At 42.0% G+C, this 20,958-nt stretch overlaps 1 protein-coding gene across 5 annotated transcripts in view; it reads left to right on the forward strand.

Moving 5' to 3' along the window:
• Positions 1–20,958, forward strand: part of rabgap1l (RAB GTPase activating protein 1-like) — a 115,514-nt gene that overhangs the window by 74,324 nt on the left and 20,232 nt on the right. For 4 of the 5 annotated variants that reach the window (XR_013076635.1, XM_076724795.1, XM_076724815.1 and 1 more), the window contains 5 exons: positions 1,513–1,587; positions 4,806–4,931; positions 7,769–7,912; positions 12,101–12,142; positions 18,488–18,616. Coding sequence is in view for 4 of the 5 variants with exons in the window: in XM_076724795.1 (XP_076580910.1) it covers positions 1,513–1,587; positions 4,806–4,931; positions 7,769–7,912; positions 12,101–12,142; positions 18,488–18,616 (516 nt within the window). In the remaining variant the exon portion in view is untranslated. Of the gene's footprint in view, positions 1–1,512; positions 1,588–4,805; positions 4,932–7,768; positions 7,913–12,100; positions 12,143–14,628; positions 16,721–18,487; positions 18,617–20,958 lie in introns of those variants that run through there. The other variant, XM_076724824.1, reaches the window with a different exon arrangement.

Consider the following 20,958-nt stretch of genomic DNA (forward strand, 5'->3'; position numbering starts at 1 on the left):
TGCCATGCAAGGATGCAGGCAGATAAGAGTTAAAGCTTTGTGCTGTGGTCTTCATCATCTCCACAGTTAACAAAAGAAAAGTGTTGATCAGATGGTTTTAGACACTTTTTGCCTCTCTCTGGATCCTTGTTTACACTGTGAAAAGGTCTATCTGTTTGCTCATTAGCATGATTGGTGGGGTGTGTCAACTACCAACCGCTTTGAGACCGCATCTCTCCCGAACGGTCATCTGAAGGTTACTCTCTGTGGTCGATCTTCCATACTTTAATGACCTAACCAGCCAGCTTTCTTACGTTGGAGAATATTTGGCTATACTGACTCTGATTCTCAAATGTGACCTGAAGCACGCCTCCTAACGAATGACAGTGTTAATCCGTAACTGCTGATCACCAACTCTACTCTTATAAGTCTTTGTGGATATAGACACATTTCAGAGATCGTGCCTGTGTTAGTCAAATTAAGTTTTCCAGATTTTCCAGTTGATAGTCATAGGTCATTTTCTGTTTGTCAAATAATTTCTTATTGACTGAACAATAATGTTCCTTAGTCACAGCTGCACAAAGACTCAGAGAGTCTTTCTCAAAGTGTGCATAGAATTTTGGTGTTATGTTTTCAGCTCAGCATTTAGCAAATAGATGCTTAATAGAGAGGGAAAAGAGTGAGAGAAGAGAGATAAAGGTTGACACTACCAAAGGCACAGACAGAGAGACACTTCCCTGGGAAATATCCTCTGAAAAAAGAAAAAAAATGCTGGTACTGGAGAGAAACTGTCTCTTAGGAAAAGTCCTCTACATGTGCTGATGCTCTAGATCAACAAGGCACTAAGCTTTTGAGATTAAATGGCGTAAAAGATGAGTTGTTCTTGACTCTGAACAGGTAGCTGAATTTCCTGAGCATATTACAAATGTAACCGTACCATGTGGTCTCTACAAACACATTTTTGGAGATGACTCAAGATTTACTGCTCTGCTCGTGCTACCGTATCTTATATTAGATAGCAAGTAACTATAGCAGCATTATTATCCCTCAATACTGAAGCACAAGACACTAAATCCTCTGTCTGCTCCAGTGGAGTTGGACTGGTGTGACTGTATCACACTGTGGTTGAACTATGCAGCGCTGTAGTGTGAATGTGACACTAACAGTGTAAGATAACAAGTGACAGAAAAGTGTCCATAAAATGTACCTGCGTAAAAAATGGGTATGAAAAAGATGATCTGCAATGGTGGTGATAACGTGTATGTAAGACTCTCAGTGTTTAAGGGGAGGAAGAAGATGTTATGGTTGTGCCTGGCCATCATGCTTTTTGGATATGTTTTCAGTGTGTTTACCGGGTTTTAAGGTCCAAAGACTGTGAACTATCTGAGATTTCTGCATACATCGTGAACAACCATGATTCATGTCAGTGTCCTCTGATAGCTTGCTGATAGACCAACCAAACTCTCTCTTCCCCCCCCCCCCCCCCCCCCCCCCCTCTCTCTCTCCCTCTCTCTCCCTCCCTCCCTCTGGCAGGCCTACTCTGTCTATGATGAGGAAATTGGTTATTGCCAGGGCCAGTCGTTCCTCGCTGCTGTTCTCCTGCTGCACGTGAGTTGACTCGTCATCCATCCATCCATGCAGCTTGCCTTCTCATGGTTAAGACAGTACATGAATAGATAGATACCATACATAAACACATGCCTACAGACCTGGGTTCAGCAAAACAACACTTCATGTAATTTGATACAACACTGACTATGCCCTCAAAAAAGTCATTGAGTCAATTCATCTGTGACACAATATGAACCATTTTGCTGTTGTGTTGTCTTCTTTCTGTACATAGACGTACTGTACATTCTCAGCAACATCACTGATAAAGCCTAAAAGTAAAATAAATTTTTCATCTCAGATGTACGGTGGCCGGGAAGTGCAAACCAACATTACAAACTGTGAGACAAAATTACGTTTTGGAAAACATTTTTACATATCATAAAACAACATTACATTACCATAACACATTTACAATTCCCGAAACAAATTTACATTTCAGAAAACAAATTAACAAGACACGAAACACTTTTACAAGTGCCGAGACAAATTTACAAGTGACGAAACAAATTTACATTTCAGAAAACAAATTAACAAATACAATCTACCGGAAAGGGAACGTCCCAAATACCGGGTTGACCCGGAAGTGATAACGGAAGCGGGTCAATTCGAGTTGTTGACATTTTCAATGGACGGAGATGGACAGAGACCGAGTCATGTTTTGCCCATTTTGTGGACAACATATGAGCCGATTAACGCGGTTTTGTTTTTCGTGTGGTCGGTCGTTACAGTGTTTAAGAGGCATGGACCAGACCGGCGGACCAGATATGTTAGAGCAGTGCATACAGTACACGAAAAACAAAACCGTGTTAATTGGCTCATGTGTTTGCCACAAAACAGGCAAAACATGACTCGGTCTCTGTCCATCTCCGTCTATTGAAAACATCAACAAATCGAACTGACCCGCTCCCGTTATCACTTCCGGGTCAACCCCGTATTTGGGACGTTCCCTTTCCAGTAGATTGTATTTGTTAATTTGTTTTCTGAAATGTAAATTTGTTTCGCCACTTGTAAATTTGTCTCGGCACTTGTAAATGTGTTTCACGTCTTGTTAATTTGTTTTCCAAAATGTTAAATTGTCTCAGATTTTGTAATGTTGGTTTGCACCTCCCGGCCACCGTACAGATGCCTTAAAAAGTTAGCTGCATAAAATCACCATAAGGATTTTGTCCTCCTTTCCCTTGTGGATGTTGGTGGACCTCTTAGTGTTTTGCCCTTAGCCAGAAGGTCCTTATTAAACATTTTCCCCAGAATTTTGAACCCGTGCCCGTCTCTTTAAAGTGGAACGTAAGACAATAGCTGAATTTATGGTGACCAAAGAGAAGGAGGAGGAGGTAAGAAGACACATTTTTTGGTAGAGGAAAACCCCTCTGGACACTGTGAGCGATGTGTAACTTGCAGAGAGTATAGATTGATGTAGCTAGCTAGCCAAACATTAACATAACTCTGGCTCAGACATTAATGTTGTTTGTTGTTTGGCTATTTTTCAGCTCTGGTTTATTTCACAGATTTAATTTCTCACATTGATTTTCTCAGTTACTTCTTGCCCAATTCTGCTTGTGTGAATTTGTTGTGGCTGGATTAAATTTATTTTGGATTATGTGCTTGCACTTTCCATATTCCTTTCACTTTTGCACATTCACATACCTTGGTGCTAATACAGACTATGTTTGAGGACAGCAACAAAAAGGTCAAACAAAGAAAATATGTCAGCATCGTGCAGCTGCATCTACACCTCACTGCATCTGTTAGCTTGTGCTAACTGTAATAAAGCAGAACTAAGACAATCCAAGAGACTAAATAGAAGTGGAGAGAGAGACATAAAACATGACTGGCTGAAAAGAAAGTTGCTGACCGGTGGAATGAAAGCAGTCAATAGCAGAATGATGTGGATAAATAGAGGGAGTGAGAGAGTGTGAAACAAGGTAACGCAGAAAGCATTGAGACAGAGCCGTAGCAGACAATGAGGAGTGGGAAAGAGGTGGACCAGACTCTCGTTCGCTGTCACACATTTATTTTCAAGGTCACTGACAGACACACAGCTCTTAAAGAACCCCTGCTCGATATATCCCGCCCTGCTTATTTGTTTTTCTTTTCTTTCTGTTGTTCAGTGCTTCTTGTTAGTTCAAAGTGTGTCGCAACTTGTCTGTTTGGGGAATGTTTTAAAAGACAGATGGAGGAGTAAGATGGAGGCGGGAGTCCCAAAAGGAGGAGAGGGAGTGGTGGAAGTTTGGTTGAGGTCCAAATGTCAAGGGCAGCGGAGGTTAAAGAGGAGGAAGAGTAGAGAAGAGAAGAGAGGTCAGGAGGAGGTGGGGTGAGGAGAGATGATTGGAGGAGATGGAGGAGAGCTATGGACGAGTTTAGTGAAGACACATGATGAGGTACAGCAGAGGGGAGACAGGAGTAGAAGAGAGCAGACAATGGAGGAAAACAGGAGGAAGTTATGGAGGAGGCTGTAAAGGTGGAGAGGAGGAAGGGGAGAGATAAAGGGGACAGCAGCAGTAAAAGAAAGAGAGGTTATACAGGAGTAGGAGGCAGACGGGTTATAGAGGAGGAGGAGGAAGAAGGGAGAGGTTATGGAGGAGATGTCAGGAATATTAATAGGGGTTCAGGTTTACCTGCAGGAGCCCATTCAGCCCCAAACACATACTGTCACTCTGATTAAATATCACCTCACTGTGTGTGTGTGTGTGTGTGTGTGTGTGTGTGTGCGCGTGTGCGTGCAATGTGAGGAGAAATAAACCCTCACAGACACAGTTTTAAGCTTTTTCATCCCAGTATCACACACTCACTCATACACACAAAGACAGTGAAGCACTCACTTAAAAACAGATTTCATATTTCAGCTTGCATGTGCGAACACCTTCAAGTATGTCCCTTCATGTCATGCACACCTCCACCGTCTCCGTTTTGTGTTCTTTGGTCTTTTTTTAGAGCCAGTCAAATAATGTCAGAAAATAAAACGTGCCGTTTGTTTTCCCTGGTCTGGTAGCATCACAGTGTCTTACTGCAGCTAGACACAATGCAGATAGAGATAAAAAACAAACAAACAAACAAAAAAACAGTCTGTTTCTTCTCTTGACGACTCTGTGACCGCCAAATGTGGTTTGGAGAGCCAAACAAATTGTCCTGGTTTCCTTTGTGGCTACAGACGTACAGTTTGGACAGCCAGCTGAGCAGAGTTTCGCTGTAGTTTATGGTTGTCCATGTGCTTTCAGATGCCTGAGGAACAGGCCTTCTCTGTGTTGGTGAAAATCATGTATGAGTACGGCCTCAGAGCTCTCTACAAAAACAACTTTGAAGATCTTCACTGCAAGTTCTACCAGCTGGAGAGGCTGATGCAGGTTAGTGATGCAATGTTTTTTAATATTTGAAATGCAATGGAATATTACGATGCAAATGGAAAGCGACATAATGCTGAGAGGACAACCCTGCCTGGATGGATGGATGGAGAGACAGGTGGATGAAATACAGTTGTTTTTCCCTGTTATATAGCCTCATTTCAATTTTAGAAACATGGGACTCTCCTCATCTCACCAATTTGAATCATTTCAACTTCTCTTTTGAGAAACCATCCTTTGTTTGTCATTTGGACATGCGTACTCGCATAAATACTACAATATCCATGAGCATCTGTTGCCATGGAGAACAAGCATGAATTTAAAGCATTTCGTCTGTGCAGCTGATAAACGTCGGGCCATTGTTGCTGAATTGATCCAAAAATTAACCAGAATTGAGGTGATTTAAGATGCAGATTGTGTTTTTATCTTTCTGTGGCCTTAAACAGAATTTCAAGCTCTGTGATCAAATGGTTGTCACTAAAATGCACTTTGAGAGTCGTAGTTAGCGTCTACCTTGACGTTTGTCCCCTCACAGGCTTGAAGCTTCAACTTTTTATCAGCACAGTTGTTAATCTTAAGGACTGATCATTTAACTGGGACAGTTTCATGCCAATCCAAGTCGTAGAAGTGCTTCAGCTGTGGCTCACGAACATTGACTTTGGGAAAAATTCACAGGAATTTTCCTTATGGAGTCAGAGGCTCTCGAAATTCCTGCTTCCACTTCCTACTCCCTCTATAAGGTTTTGGCTACAAGTCTCGTGATTCCAGCTCTTTTTAGCGATCATTTGGCTGAGCTCGGCAGTGAGAGCTGTCACTTTCAGTTCACTTCTGGATTTTATAATTTAGCCAAATTAATACATGCACTCATATGTCACTTATTAGATATAATTATGCTGAACTTTATCATTTCCAGAATTTTACATTATTTTTTGCATAAAACCTTAAATAATGTCAAAACATCAAGAACTATTACACGTGTATTGAACAGTTTATTTATACTGAACTATGTTTTTGTATGTTGGGCGAATGGAGCAACATTCAGAAGTGTGTTTACCAAAGTGAGATGTTTCTGGATCATATATAACAAATACATTATATTATCACCCTATTATTCTGTCTTGTTTGGTTTTAAGAATGCAACGAAAATAACAGAAATCGCTCCCATTGTTCACTTAAGGAGCCGACCCATACTGGCAACTCATTCGCAACCAACACTTCACTAAACAAATCACTCCCAGCGTATTCATTGATTCTGTTTCTTTTCATTGTTCATTCATCACACGCACACATTTACACACCTCTGGCCGTAGTTGAAGAAAATGATAAATCTCATCTTACTTAGCGGCAGAAATTTAAAGGATTCGGCCGAGGGGGGCCCTGCAATTACAGCTCAAAATTAAAAAAAGCTAAATCAGTCATTTTGTCTACCTCATAAGTTTAAATGCCATGAAATTCTCTCACACATCCGACTGTCCTTGTTGTACAGACTCGTCTCAAGAAGCATTAATTTAGACTAGACATGATTTTCCAACATTTTGACTGTCTTGACAATGACTGGCCCTTCGGCTGTTTCATTTAGTTAATGAGTGATTGCAGGTTTGGACAGTTACTCATACTGAGTGCCACTTAAAAGAAAAGACCAGCAGACAGTACAAATAGCCTGACAAAATGTTTTTGCATTTTCCAGAAAAGCAAGAAAAGTTTGGTCATGCTCAAATGTGTAGAGCATGTTACCAGTGATTGCATCATCTGTGGGGGACAACACATTTGTTGTTACCTTGTTGACTTGTTTCTGGCCACAAAATATAATAGAATATAATTAGAAATAATTCAAAGTCTGTGTGAGACTTGCCATCTCTGGAGGCTAAAGAGCATTCTTCCTGTCTGTTCAGGCTGATGATCCTGGTGCTTTGAAAGTCCCATCCCACTCAGGTATTACAGCCTAAATCTACTTGCTGAGTAGAGTTTAATTTGGCCCTGAAATCCATCCTGGCCCTGCAGGCAGTCGTCTCTCAGCATCAAGATCAACTCAGTTAGGATCGACTAAATGCGCTCAATGTAATGATGTTAGCATTGACTGCTAATTATTAGCGCACAGGTGGGAGCTCACTATCTGATCCAGTCAGGTGTCATGTGGCATGGTGTCGGCTGCCAAACTGGGTGGCTGTCTGGCTAATTGAATCCTTTATTCGCTGTTCATAAATGAACACTAAGACACACGTGCACATTTTTCAACTTGAAAGTTACAGCTGTCCTCTTATTCTTCTTATCCATCCATCTTATTGTACCAAAACCGAAGTGTATAAAGACAGATAAACCAGAGCAAGAGTGAGGAAAGGGAATAATAAGTAGGGAAAAAGAACAAATGGAGGAACCCTCTTCAGATGATGAAGTACAGAGAATAATATAACACAGGCAGTTCTGAATTCTGGCGCTCATACACTTTGTATGAAACAAATTGCTCTACAAACATAGAATCACTCACCTCATTACAGATTTGTGAATGTCAATTTTGTGAATGTAGTTTAAAAGCTTTGTGTAATATCATAAATTTTCCTTTTTATGCATTTAGTTTAACAGTGTGTAATGTATGAATAACGTCTCAGTTTGGCAGCTGGGACGTGGTACTAAATTGTGTCATGGGTGTTTTTCAACTTGTCTTTGTTCTTCGGCCTCTCTTGAAAGAGATTATCATCTCAGTGAGACGGCATGATTCAATAAAGTATGAGTGAAAATGAAATAAAGTAAAATTGAAATGACAAGCGAGGTCATATCTTTATATTCTTGTAAGTGCTGTTTTATCTCATAAGTTTCCCCTGCTCTTCCATCTGCTCCCGCAGGAACAGCTTCCAGACCTGTGGTCCCACTTCCAGGAGCTGAACCTGGAGGCACACATGTACGCCTCCCAGTGGTTCCTCACCCTCTTTACTGCCAAGTTCCCCCTGTGCATGGTTTTCCACATCACTGACCTGCTTCTCTGTGAGGTACAGCCGCAGTATTTTGTACACGGAGTACAGAAAGTGATTTGCTCTGCATTGTCCAGAGTCCAATGAGGGGAGGGTCATTCTCCGAGAAAGATGAGAAGAGTAGTAAGGAGGTAGAAAAGAAGGTCACGGAGGGAAGAAAAGTAGTGGCAGAGGTTACTGGGAAGTAAGGAGGGCAGCAATTAAGGAGGGAGGAAGGAGATATGAAAGGAAAAGGGGAAAGAGGAGGATTGATTGAGGAGTTGGTTCAAGTGTGCTGTGTCTCCACTGACCAGCTGTCAGTGGCCACAAGTAGAGGGCAAAGCTATCCCAGCAGCCGCACTGATCAATCTGCATTCTGCTCTGTGGTTTGATCTAATAGCTTCCCAATGTAATCAATAGGGATGCACTGATCAGGCTTTTAAGGGCTGATAAGATCACTGATTTAATGTCATTAGGACCACTTGACCTGATACCAATCAGTGCTTGCTTCTTGTTCTCAAACATTTGTACAGAAAGCTCCTCTGAGGGGACCTTCTCCCAAAACTACTAGTTTACCTCATGTCCGTCACTCATGCTATTGTTGGTTAGACTCACTATTTCAGACAGTTTCAGTTTGCCTTAAGACTGTGACTATCTTTAAAATTATTTTTTGTCTTTTAACAGATTCTGTGATACTCCACAACCATTACAGTAACTTCAGAATTCTGGACACGCGTTTCACCTGAGATCAGAGATCACAGAGGATGAATGATGAAACATTAAAAGCATTAAAAAAAACTCTGAGATATCTCTGAAAACAGCTATAGAACAGCCTGTTTTCTTTCATAGTTTGTTATTAGAAAGCCATGTGACTTGATGTGACGTCTTAAAATTACAATTCTGACATGCTGGCATTCACCGTGAAGATACAGAGCTTTATAACATATAAAGTTATATTTATTAAAAAGAAAAAAAAAAAAAAAGGTATAAAAAAAAGAAATGCAACAATGCTCAGAAGAGCTGAATTTCTTTCGTGAATCATAGCATGCTAAGGCAGGCTCATGTTCATGTTGTGCTCATCACACAATAGTTAATAATGTGAGTAATAATAAACTACAATCATATAGCACCTTTTTTAGAGTGCTGCATAATAATTTACAATAAAAACAACATGGTCTAGAAATTCAATAAAAAAAACGCCTTAAGAGTGACGATCCACACCTGAGTTTTTGTTTACTTGAATGCTTTCATCCGATATGTGGCCGTATGATTTGGGGACTCAGGCGAAGAGAGAAACAGAGCTTTCGGCTGAACACCACCTGCTGGTGAGTCGGATCAGGTGGCAGCTGAAGCTGCCAGACAGACCTGATGAAGCCAAATGTGTAGTGAGGGCGTACTGGGACTGTCTGACTCAGGCTGTTGTCTAGAGGTGGAACATGCAGCTGTGAAAATAAATATTGTGTTTGGAGAATATAAATCCAAAGTAAAAGGGGACCAAGAACAGAGCTTTGAGGAACACCACACCCAACATGAGCACATGAAGAGGAGGCACGTCAGCTTGACCTCTATTAGAGAGATCTCGACAGTTCAAGAGAAATAACAGTCAGTTTCCAGGTGACTCAGCAGATACTCTACAAATGACTGCTTGTCTCTCCCGCTAACGGAGTATATGTATTTGTGAAGTTGTGTTTCTGTGCGCCAAGAAAAAGAGAAAGGATTAATAGTGTTTTTAGTATTTTTTCGATCTTGCCTTGTTCTTAAAAAATTCATCTCGTAGAACATCCAAAATCAAAGTCTTACATGTTTCTTCTCCCCTCCATCCTTCTCTTGCTCTCTTTCTCCCCTCCCCCCTCCCCCCTCGCTCCGTCCTCCTATTGGCCTCGGGCAGAACAATTAAAAGTTTCCCAGGTCTTTCTCACCCAATGAGCCGCATGATGAGAATCTGCTCGTTAAGCCAGAATTCTCATCTCCTGCCTCCCTGTCTGCCTGCCCTCCTCTTTTTGGCGTTCTCCATCATCTTCTCCTACTTGTTTATTGCCTACTTTCTCTGTCATCTTTTCCCTGTCATTTCTCTCTTTCCTTGCCAATTCTTTAATGTTTTTTTTTTTTTTCTGTATGTTCTCTTTCTTCCACTGTCTCTCATTCTGTGTTCTTTGGCTCGATCTCATATTTAGTTATGCACCAGTCTCTCTATCATTTTCTTTGGTTTTTCGCTTGTCTTTTCCTTTTTCTCTCTCTTTATACAGCTGTCTGTCATTGCTCGCTGCCTTCACCAGGTGTACATGTTTGCTCTCTATTCATATTTTTTAAGCTTTTCTTTTCATTTACCGTTCTTTCTTTTATCCCGTCTGTCCTCGTTCCCTTTGTGTGAGCTTTTTTCTCATCTCTTTTATTTATCGCTCCCTCAGTCAGCTGTTGTTTGTCCTTGATGAAGTCTCCTTAGCAGTTTACTTTGATAATTCTTTTACTCTTTTCCTCTCTGCTACACTCACCCAACTGTTTTTTATTTGTTTGTTTTTCCTCATTCAGCGTCTAGAAACTTTAATTCTCTTCTTCTAATACAAGAGACTGAAGTGGTACTGGTTGGTGGGGAGTCCCAGGCTCACACCTTTATGGTGTTTGAGGGTTTTTTTAAGTTATATGTGAGACAGTTATTACCACTTTAGTCACCAGTAGCCATTCAGTGCTGTTGACTGCTATTTTAAACAAAGAATTTCTCATTTGCTGTGGTAACGAGCTGCAAAGTGATCCGACCTCTGTATCTGCTTAACTATGCAACTCGCACTTTTGCACTTTTTTTTCTTTTTTTTGTTTCTTTTTCCAAAATGTTCATTTATACTGATGCACATTTAAATTAAACAAACCACGGAATCATGTGCATCCACATCGAGAGCAGTTTCCAGGAGCCCATCAGTTTAGAAACATGTCTGTCTTTACATGAAGTTTTGCTGTTATTCTTTCCATTGAGTACACTTCCATCATCGTGTGCTCCTGAGCCTTCACTCCTCCGTTGGACTGTTGCCTCGTCACCTCCCCAGTCTGTCATCATATCTCCCCTCTCTGTGTGTTTATCTCTCTCTCCCCTGCATGAGTCTGTCTCGCTCGGCTACACACACTCTCAGATTATCTTCCTTTCTCTCTCACACACCTTTGATCCTGCCTCAGCACTGTAGCACCATCTTGAGGCCTGCAAAGATAGGTGTGTGAAGGCAGATCCCCCCCCCCCCCCCCCCCCCCCATCCTCCAGTTATTTTTGGAGCTGTCCAGATATTTTTAGCTCTGTGTTGCCATGTGAACTGGTTGTCACGGAGACCAAGGAGACGGGTGTTCCCGTGCAGAGCTGACATCAGCTTTCCATTTTCCGTCTTTCTGTGTCAAAATCAGAGGCGTTGTACAAACAAAAGAGGAAGGAGAAGCGCATTGTCACAGCGTCAATGTACGTGTCAGCGAATAGAATCAGAACAATAGTCTGCTCCACACAATGATCAGTGAATTATTTGGAAACATGGAACGAATAAAACAAAGTAAACTTTTAGCTTCCTTTCTGTTTTTTAATTTGAGGTTCGTGTTTTTTTCTGTGGACTTTACTCTCTGTCTTCATCTTTCTCTTTTCTTGCTCTGTACTCGCTGTTTTGTAAAAAGTGATGAAGATACCTTTAATGAGATTATTAATAAGGTTTCGCTGTCTTTGTTTCTTGAAGTTGTTGTTAAAAGTTGCAAAAGACACAATTTGTAGATGAAAATCTATCCTTTTCATATTAAATCAGGGAATACAGAAATGCATCTGCAGCAGATCCCATCACTATAAACACACACACTGTAGATTCTCAGGATGGACGCCAGTGGGAAAATGTTTTTTCAGAAGTGTTGAATCCAAATCTAGGAAAGAAATTAAAACTCTCCTAAACAGGAATGAGGACGAGGCAAGCTGGACTCAACAACATGTGATATTTTACCTCACTTCACTCTTTGTGGCAGTGACCCTTGCAGGATTTCAGACATCTCAGTGTTGAGACGGTTGGCTGTATCATCCCCCGGGAAGCTGCCCACATAGAAAACTGCAAAGTACAACTATGAATTGCTGAAAAATCACTTTCAGTCTCAAAGAAATTCATACATTGATATACACTGACGATTTGTTACTTAAAAGCCTGTTAATGTGTGTGAACATTAAACTTTTGCCACTTGTTTCTGTGCTCACTATTCATGTACTTCTCTGTCTTCCAGGGTCTGAACATCATCTTCAATGTAGCCCTGGCCCTGCTCAAGGTTAGCGCTCACTTCATTCATCTGTAATGATCTGTTTTAATTCTGTCAAATAATTTCTCATATCAAAAATCCCATTCCTATAAACGCAGACAGTTTGTTTAGTTTTAGATCCACTTCAACAAGAGAAAAAAATACATTGTTTGTATCAAGATATGTTTTTTTTTTTTTTTTTGTACACCAAAGATAAACCCATCTGGAATTCAGAAAAACAGTAATTTCACAGTCATGGTGGCTCAAGTTTCTGAGCAGTTTATAAGTGTTGCGTTGAGCATGATTGTGCAGAAAAGGCATTGTGTGTGAAGGGGAGGGTTAAGTTATAGGTCTGATGTGATACTCAGGGCTTAGAGAGTCTGTGTTGGCATTTCTTGCCCCCTAGTGCTCAAAACAGAAACTGCATCTAGAAGTAGCAGGCTAATTTGGCAAATGTCTAAGAAAACTCATCATGTTAAACATCAAGTTGAATGTTATGCAGTATGTGTCACAACAGCTGCCAGTCTGTATCACAGCGACCAGATTCTGAGCAGAGTAACATGTGTCTCTGTGTGCTGATGAGGGGATTTATGTTATAGAGTAAGATCCCTTCAGATACCTTTGAATTTATAACATTGCTATTATGTTGAATGTGTTTTTCCTCTCATTTTTAGCATCATTTTACAGTTATGGGTGCATACAGGGTCCACGCAGTTTCCCTCAGAGGTTGATAAAATTGGATCATTGAGAATGAGAAAAAAATAAAAATTAGGATGTGGCTTAATAAAAACATGCAGGCTCACATACTAAACAATTAATAGACATGGAACAAAAACAAGATAAAAACAACAAATATTGCTATTTTACTTAAACTCAGTAATGATTTTAAAAATTCAAAAAGCAAGTAAGTGTTGGGATTAAAAAAAGAAATAAATTAAACATATTAAAACAAATAAATGTTGAAAAATGCAATTGATGTCTGTATTTTAATTTTGATTTCTTTAAAGTATTTTCAAACCAAACTGCAAGTTGTCGCTGTCAGAGCAGAGCAGAGTAGAATTACTAGTTGTTGTGTTTTCAGATCTGTTTGTGGTGGGATGGATCAATGAGTTTTGCCAATGGCCGCATCATATTGCATTTCACTGTCTGGTTGGTCAATGTGGGCATTAATTGCACTGGACAGGTTTTATCGAAGTCGTGCTGAACCTTCAAGAACACTCAGGGATGAAGAACAGGATTGTTTGTCTCGTCCTATGGTCCATGTCCTGGTACTGGAACAAAACAAATCATGAAGCAGCATGTTTTGCTCTATATTTTATTTCATTAATTTGCATGTATGGATGAGTGTCTTTGTAGTTCTGCACATTTTAAGGGGTGAAAACAAGATTTTCTGGCTGACACCAGGTTTACAGATTAAGGTTTTTACAGAAAGAATCTAGACATACCGACAAACTTTGTTCTCTGATTTGTATAAATCAGGTAATTTCACACTGAAGTGTAATTCTGAGCTCCCTTTAATACGATACGTAGAGAAGGTTTTTTTTTTCAACTATAATAGAAATCGTGCTCTTAAGTGAATTATGGTAGTGCTCGTTTTTCTCCCCCACCTTTTTCTGCTATACCTTAAAAACATCAGGGCTGCTCATAACCCTCAAGTAAACCAGATGACCTTATTTTACTTTTATTAGTCATTAAAAGAAACATTATCAGTCACTATCAGCCAATGTGTTTTTTTGGTCCCCGAGTGTCTCATAAGCCTCAACATGTCAAGTCAATTAATGATTTATTATGCTAATTTATTTTTCGTATTTGTCAGGCCCTCAACTCTTTTGCACAGTGCCCATTTACAGATGTTGTTGAAAAATAGGAGACTAGATCATCAGGAAAACAGAAGAATATCCAAATTAAAATATTATAAGGGATTCCCCAATCAGGTTTGTTTTGCCCCCAAACCCAGTCCTTTAATAATGAATGCCTGCCAATAATGTGGTCTGATACAATATTTATTTTTCCTACATAAAACAGCTGCACAGCATATTTAAACAGACCAATATTGTCTAAAACAAGTCCTACATGAGAGCTAGTGAAGCCAATCCAAATATGCAGTTTGGCTCAGGATATTAATAATGCTGATAAATATGATGTGTTGATGTAGTATTGATATCAGTGTTTTTGGCTTTTCACAATAATGCAGCTACACTCAAGCTTTCCTCTCTAAATGAATCATACATGGTTGGTTTTAAAAAGCCCTCCCGCTCTATATCTTGGCAGTAATGTATTCTGTGTGTCAGAGAGAGAAAGATGTGGTGCATGTGATGGTCGGGAACAGAGAACAAATGAGGATGTGAGGAGGGTGGAAGGGGCTTCCACTGTCTGCCTCTCATTGGCCAGGCATGACGGCATTCTCCCCCGAGGCTCCCTCCTCCCTCCTCCATCCATCCTGCTCTCCTCGCTGTTCTCACCACCCCTCCCTCCATCTGTGTTCACCTCCCTCCCTCTCCTGCTAAGCAGCCGCCATCCACATCACAACAGGAGCATAAGCTAGAGCGTTAGCAATCTGGACCTGGAGGAGGAAAGCTCAGTGTTTTTGTTTTTTTCCAGTTTTTTTCCTCTTCATCTTTACCTCCCATGGTAGCCTGCTTGGAGCTTCTTCTCTTCCTCAGTTCCTCGTTCTCTCTCTTCTTTACCTCCTACTCCTCTACCTCCGCCTTCTCCCCTTCTGTGTTGGTTGGCTATGTATTTCTCCAACATGCTACCTCTGTCCACCACCCAGACCTCTGCAATGGAGCCGCCCCTGCTAGCCGTTAGCTTTTAGCATCACAAACAGAGCAAAAGAGGGGGAGAGAAAGCGAGGAAGACAGAGAGAGTGCAAAAGAAAGAGGCGGTGGACGGGAAACAGTGTGTGGCTTCTTTGCTTTGCCTCACCCCAGTTGCTGGCCAGGACTATCACTCCTGATAGCACAACAACAAACACACTCAGGCAGACTCATCCATTTAGCCTTGTTGTGGGGAGGCAGAAGTGACTTTCCATCGGAAGGAGCTGGCTTCCCATCTAAAGGATCCACTGACCACTACAGACCGGATGCCTGGCTGCTGCTGCTAATGGAAGTCTGCCGGAGGGACAGACACTGGAGTCCATGCTGAAACTGTTGACTGGACTGGACTCTGCTCTGCGTGGTTTGGATCAGACTTCAGCTCAGAGGCTTATGTCAGTGAAGAGGAAGAGCAAAGATACATAGAAGCTATTGTGGTTCACTTTTTTTCTGTCTTACTACCTCTTTCGAAACTCGTCTTGTCTTTCATGCATCACTGTCTTAAATCTGACTCGACGAGTTTAGCATCCAGTCAGCCATAAACCAACGCAAATGCATCATCATCATCTCCTGAAGGCAGAAAAGCAGCATACTCCCTTTCTAACAGACCACAGCTCGACTGCTTCTGCCGTGTCGTCAGGACCGCCTGCTCAGGCTTAGACTGGAGCTCTTCAGATGAAAGGATTCATACTGTTATTTCAGGCAATTTTGCATTTCAAAGAAAACTAAAATCCTGTGCGCTTCACACCAGGTGCTGGAAAAAAGGGTACAAAACGTATCGACTGCTTTGTGTTGTCTCACACGCACCAAGCCTCGAGCGCTAAGGCCACTCAGTTGTGCCGACTGAATTGGATTTTCTTTCTCTCCGTCTCTGAAGTCTAACAATGAAGGAAAAATAAAAAAAAGGTGGAGTACTTATCCATCGCTGCTGTTTGCCGGAGCTGTGGCCCACGTGTTGAGCAGCTTTGTTGCTCGGCAACGGCGTACTGGATTGGAATTGGCTGGGGGAGTTTGGCACAGGAAGATGAGAGTGGGTAGTGTGACTGGATTTCAAAGTCAGTCTGGCAGGTAGCTGGAAGACTCAGCATTATGCCGAAAGCAGCACCATCACATCATTTTCTGACTGTTATTTTGTCGCACCTTCTGTTCATTGCTGGGCTCTGACAGTGGTACAAGCTGAGTGGCCTCCACTGACGTCTTGTCCACTTGTCCATATTCTGTGGTGCCTAGATGAACTGGACCAGTCTCAACGTTGGCTGTAGGCCGTCTCTGTTGAGTGGCTGCCTGTTTCTTTGAGCATCTCTGCCCTGCTCCATTGTGACACCGCCCGATGTGGTGTTGTCAGCTTCTCTTCCCAGAAGGTCAGTCACCTCCTTCACCAGGACACAGCCAGTTTGGCTCATCAGTGACCTCAAGGTGAATCTCGGCTCCCCTAAGTTGACGCTTACCAACCTGCTCCTCGTCCACTCGTCCTCTAACTCCAAGAAACCCACTGGGACGTTTGGACGACACACTGGAGTCATCTGCCACCCTGGCCCCTGAGCGGGACCGCCCCTCTCCCTCACCCTGCCCCACCCCGCCACCATCTCCTCCATCCTCCCCTCCGCCCCCTCCTCCCCCTTTACCTGCCTTGACCCCGCATCTGCCCCTTCCAGCAGTGCGCAGGGCGGTGGAGGACGGAGAGGGAACGGCAGAGAAGACAGCCCACAGCAGTCAAGCCTCAGCGGACTCATTCTGCAGGGTGATGGGTCTCCTTGGGATGGGACACCGGCTCTTCGTCCCCAAGCTGCTGGCGGTGAGAGAGGGGGGACAGGGAGACAGACGCTGGATGAAAGAAACTTTAGAGTTATGACGGCATGATTATTAGTGGTGTTGATAATGCAAAGAAGTAGTGATGAGGTAAAAACAAGCACGCATGTCTCAAAAAGCTTCCACCTCTCCACTTCTGACACTGGCCTGAAGCAATATTCTTTGCATTTCATGGTTGAAGATCAACCTCTAACGCTCGACATCCTTTAACATTAAGGCTTGCACATTTTGCTGTGGACTTTTCTGTTACATTGGATAGATGTGCCAGCTAATTGCCGAGTATTTTATATACAAGAGATGCTTAGCATGTTAGCATGCTGTAAGCCCTGAATCTTACATGAAGAGATTTATATGAAAAACTCATACAAGGAGCTCTTGTAATGCAAATGTCAACTGAATAGGGATCTTTGTCCCCACTGTCTCCTATTCATCCTGCCCTAGAGGTTATGCTTCCTAATAGTTGATCCCAGAGTTTCATTTAAGATTAGATTTTAAATAGCCAAAACTTTGACTTTGAGTCCGTCAGTCATGTGCGTGTACATCTTGTATGTCTCTGGATAGATTCTCATAACAGTGCCTCCTTACACCACAAGATGGTGTTATTGGTGTGTGTGTGTGTGTGTGTGTGTGTGTGTGTGTGTGTGTGTGTGTGTGTGTGTGTGTGTGTTCATTTATTGTCTGGACTCCACTTTTTTTTTTTTTCCAAAGTCGCCATGCTCCACGTCTTGCCCATTACAAGTTGAGTGACTGAGCAGCTCCACTGCACCAGTTAGGGCTTTTGTGTGTGTGGCGTGGCACTTGTTTTCAATGGAGAGGAGTGCTTTGAAACGACTTTCCACTCATGCCCTCTCCTCTAACCTGTATGCTCCCACAATCATGCAGTAACGTATATAGCGACAGTTCTTGGTGGACTATCATTTTTTGTTTTACATTTTTGGAATCTCTGTGATTTACTTTGAGGTTAAAATTAGAATAATCTTAAGATGCTTCAAACAACAAATGATACCTGAAACCCTTTAAGGGTCATGTAAGACAGGCACGTGAAAAGGAATCGAAAGCTAAATGGCAGAAGGGAGAGTGCTCCCAAGATGAGAGGAAGTAAAAGTGAGGATGGGATGTGACTGCATACAATTTGAGATGTGAGGTGATCTCTTAGCTTTCAACGTCCATTTGTGGATAATGGAAAGTGACTTTGCTGTTCTTACGAGAGGCAGCGGTTGATGCGATTATTCAAGAACAGTAGTGCAGTTGCTCAGTCCAGTCTGCTGCTGACCATATACTCTCTGACAGCTCAAACAGCTGAAGACCCTGCTCTAGACTCAAAATGATGAAAAGGGAAAAACTTGTTGAAGAGTGAGAAACATGACGTGTAGCAAAAATCTGACACTCAGTATGAGCATTGCAGGGTTATTATCGTAGACTGAAACTGAAACTAAAATGAAAGTAAGCAGTGGAAAAAACTGTCGGAAAATGAAACAAAATTACTGTAAGAGTAAATATATAAAAACTAAACCTTTCTGAAAATCTGAAACTAAAGGTAGCAAACTTACTCTGAAAGCTAACTGTAGGAAAATGAAATCTAAAAGTCAAACCTTACATAAAATAAAAACATATTGGAAATTCAAAACCGCTCAAACCTGAGACTGGCAGTTACTCTGTGCTCCATATGTCTGACTCTTGATGACTGTCTCTTGTCTACCTGTCTCCGCCACCACCTCTCCTCTCCTCCCACCTCCTCACTGTCTCACTCCAGACGTCTAAAGAGGACCTCTTGCAGGCGGACTTTGAAGGGGCTCTCAAGTTCTTCAGAGTTCAGCTCCCTAAACGCTACAGAGCTGCAGAGAACGCCCGCAGGCTTATGGAGCAGGCCTGCAACATCAAGGTGAGGACTTCTGCATACAGACACGTGCATTTGCTATATATTCCCTTTATTACTTACTCTGTGCATCTTAATTCAGAGTTTAACTGTAAAATCAAAACCATTTGGACTGTAAAAAAACTGTTGTACCAGTGTGTAAAAATGCACACACATCATCATTCCTTGAGTGACTATGAGATTATTGTATGAATCCCAGCAACACAATAAGGAATTCCTGTCTTGGCATCTCCCACTGAGACACAAATACCTTTAACCAGAGGGATCAGAGGTCCTCAAGCATGTCAAGTACACTTTTAGCTGTTGTTGAGTTTGAATGGGTGACCTTCTGGTTGCAGTATGGGGTACGCTCTACCACAGATTTGTCCACAGTGCACTGGATCCTAGGTGTAATGGTTTATTACACTGACTGCTGAGCCGATATTGTGTAACTTAGAGTAGACATTAGGTTAAAAATGGAGGCAAACATAAAATGGGAAGAACATTTACATTTTATAGTGAGCACCAGTGAGCACTCAGTAGGTTGCTGTTGGACACACGTACACACTGCCTAACATATAGTTTAGTTGTCTGTACCCTTTGCAGTGTGCCATATAATTCATTGCTGTTCAGTCGTTTATTGGTCTTGACTGTAATCTGACAATAGCTGATAAAAGATGGCTTCCATGGATGGTAGTCATAGTTTTCTTCAAAGCTTACCAGTTCACGTGGTGTGCGCGTGCGCGCGCGCACACACACACACACACACACACACACACACACACACACACACACACACACACACACACGCGTTATCATCCTCCTATTGACCTTAATGAGGCTGCTGGCATTTAGGGAATTTGCTGAGGTCACCAGAGACCAAAAGCAGTACACAGTGTATATGATATTGTTTTTGTGTGTGTGTGTGTGTGTGTGTGTGTGTGTGTGTGTGTCTGTGTGTGTGTGTGTCTGTGTCTGTGTGTCTGTGTGTGTCTGTGTCAGCAGTGTTGTGATAGAGGAAGGAAAGAGTTGACAGAGACAGATGAAAGAGATAATCACACTCTCTCCACCCTTCTCTCTTTCTCTCCCCTGCTCACTCTCTGTCCATGTCTCTCTGTACCGACACAGTTAATATTCACATTTTAGGCACATTTTCCGACTTTTTTATCAAGAGAAACCTTCAAAGAGTAAGCAGGTCGTGATGCCATGCTGTGCTCAAGGGCATGTTGGCAGGGCACGTGGCTGTTATTGCTTACGATCCCTCCATGCGTAGTGTGTTTGTGTTTTACTACATACAGGATATGCTGCACTGTGACTCACTGTTATCTCTCGTGGTTTGGTAGCATTTTGGCACTCATGCACAATTCTGCAGCACATACAATCTGTCATGTCAGGCCTTTCGTTGTACAAAAGGACACACACACCAACGTATAATGTACATGCTGACTAACTGAAATTCACTAACCAAGCATAAACACACAAATTCATTAAGCACCAGAACAGCTTTGATGCTCCTTTGCATAGAGTCTAAATGTTTCCAGAGCTCTACTGGAGGGATGATTGATTGTGGTGGAGCTATTCTCCCATAGCTGTTCCACTGAAGTATAATGTGGTGACTGAAGTCCATAGCTTAGGATTCACCATCATCATCATTTCCATAGTCATCAAACTATTCAGTGAGCCCTCCTGCCCTCTCCGCATCTCCATTTATTATGTTTCACCACTCATTTATTCAGGTTTTTCCTTTTATCTGTCACCTGTTTGTATGGGCAAACACATTCACAGGATTATGGACACACACACACACACACACACACACACACACACACACACACACACACCAGAAGTAACTGACTAAATGAAGTGTCATCAAAACACACATACTGAATGAAGGGATGCTGTGCTCAAGCGGGTGAAGTGAGATAAAACTGCCTGTCTGATTGGATGACTTAGCCTCAGGACAGACAGGAACACTTTGTGTCTCTCTCTCTCATCTCTTGATCATCCCTCACTGATTTTCACTCTCCTGCTGTTCCTCAGCTTCCTCTTGTGTTGGTGGATTTATTTTTTGCACTTTTTCAGACTAGCTTTGCACAAGTTTACTCTGCAGAGTTTTCTCTTTGCCTGGTCACTCATGAATACACATAAATAAACTCAGAGTGCTGAACTCTGATTCTCTTGAATATGTATCACTTCCTGCTCAGTTCATAAAAACGTCTATATGAAAAATCATCTATTGACCCTTGAAAAATGCAAATACTGAACACATCCTAATAGCCAAGGTTTACACATTAAAACTGTGTGTGTGTGTGTGTGTGTGTGTGTGTGTGTGTGTGTGTGCGTGCGTGCGTGCGCGCGCGTGTTCACGC

The sequence above is a fragment of the Chaetodon auriga genome, chromosome 3 (genome assembly GCF_051107435.1).
Source record: "Chaetodon auriga isolate fChaAug3 chromosome 3, fChaAug3.hap1, whole genome shotgun sequence".
In the NCBI taxonomy this organism is placed as follows: domain Eukaryota; kingdom Metazoa; phylum Chordata; class Actinopteri; order Chaetodontiformes; family Chaetodontidae; genus Chaetodon; species Chaetodon auriga.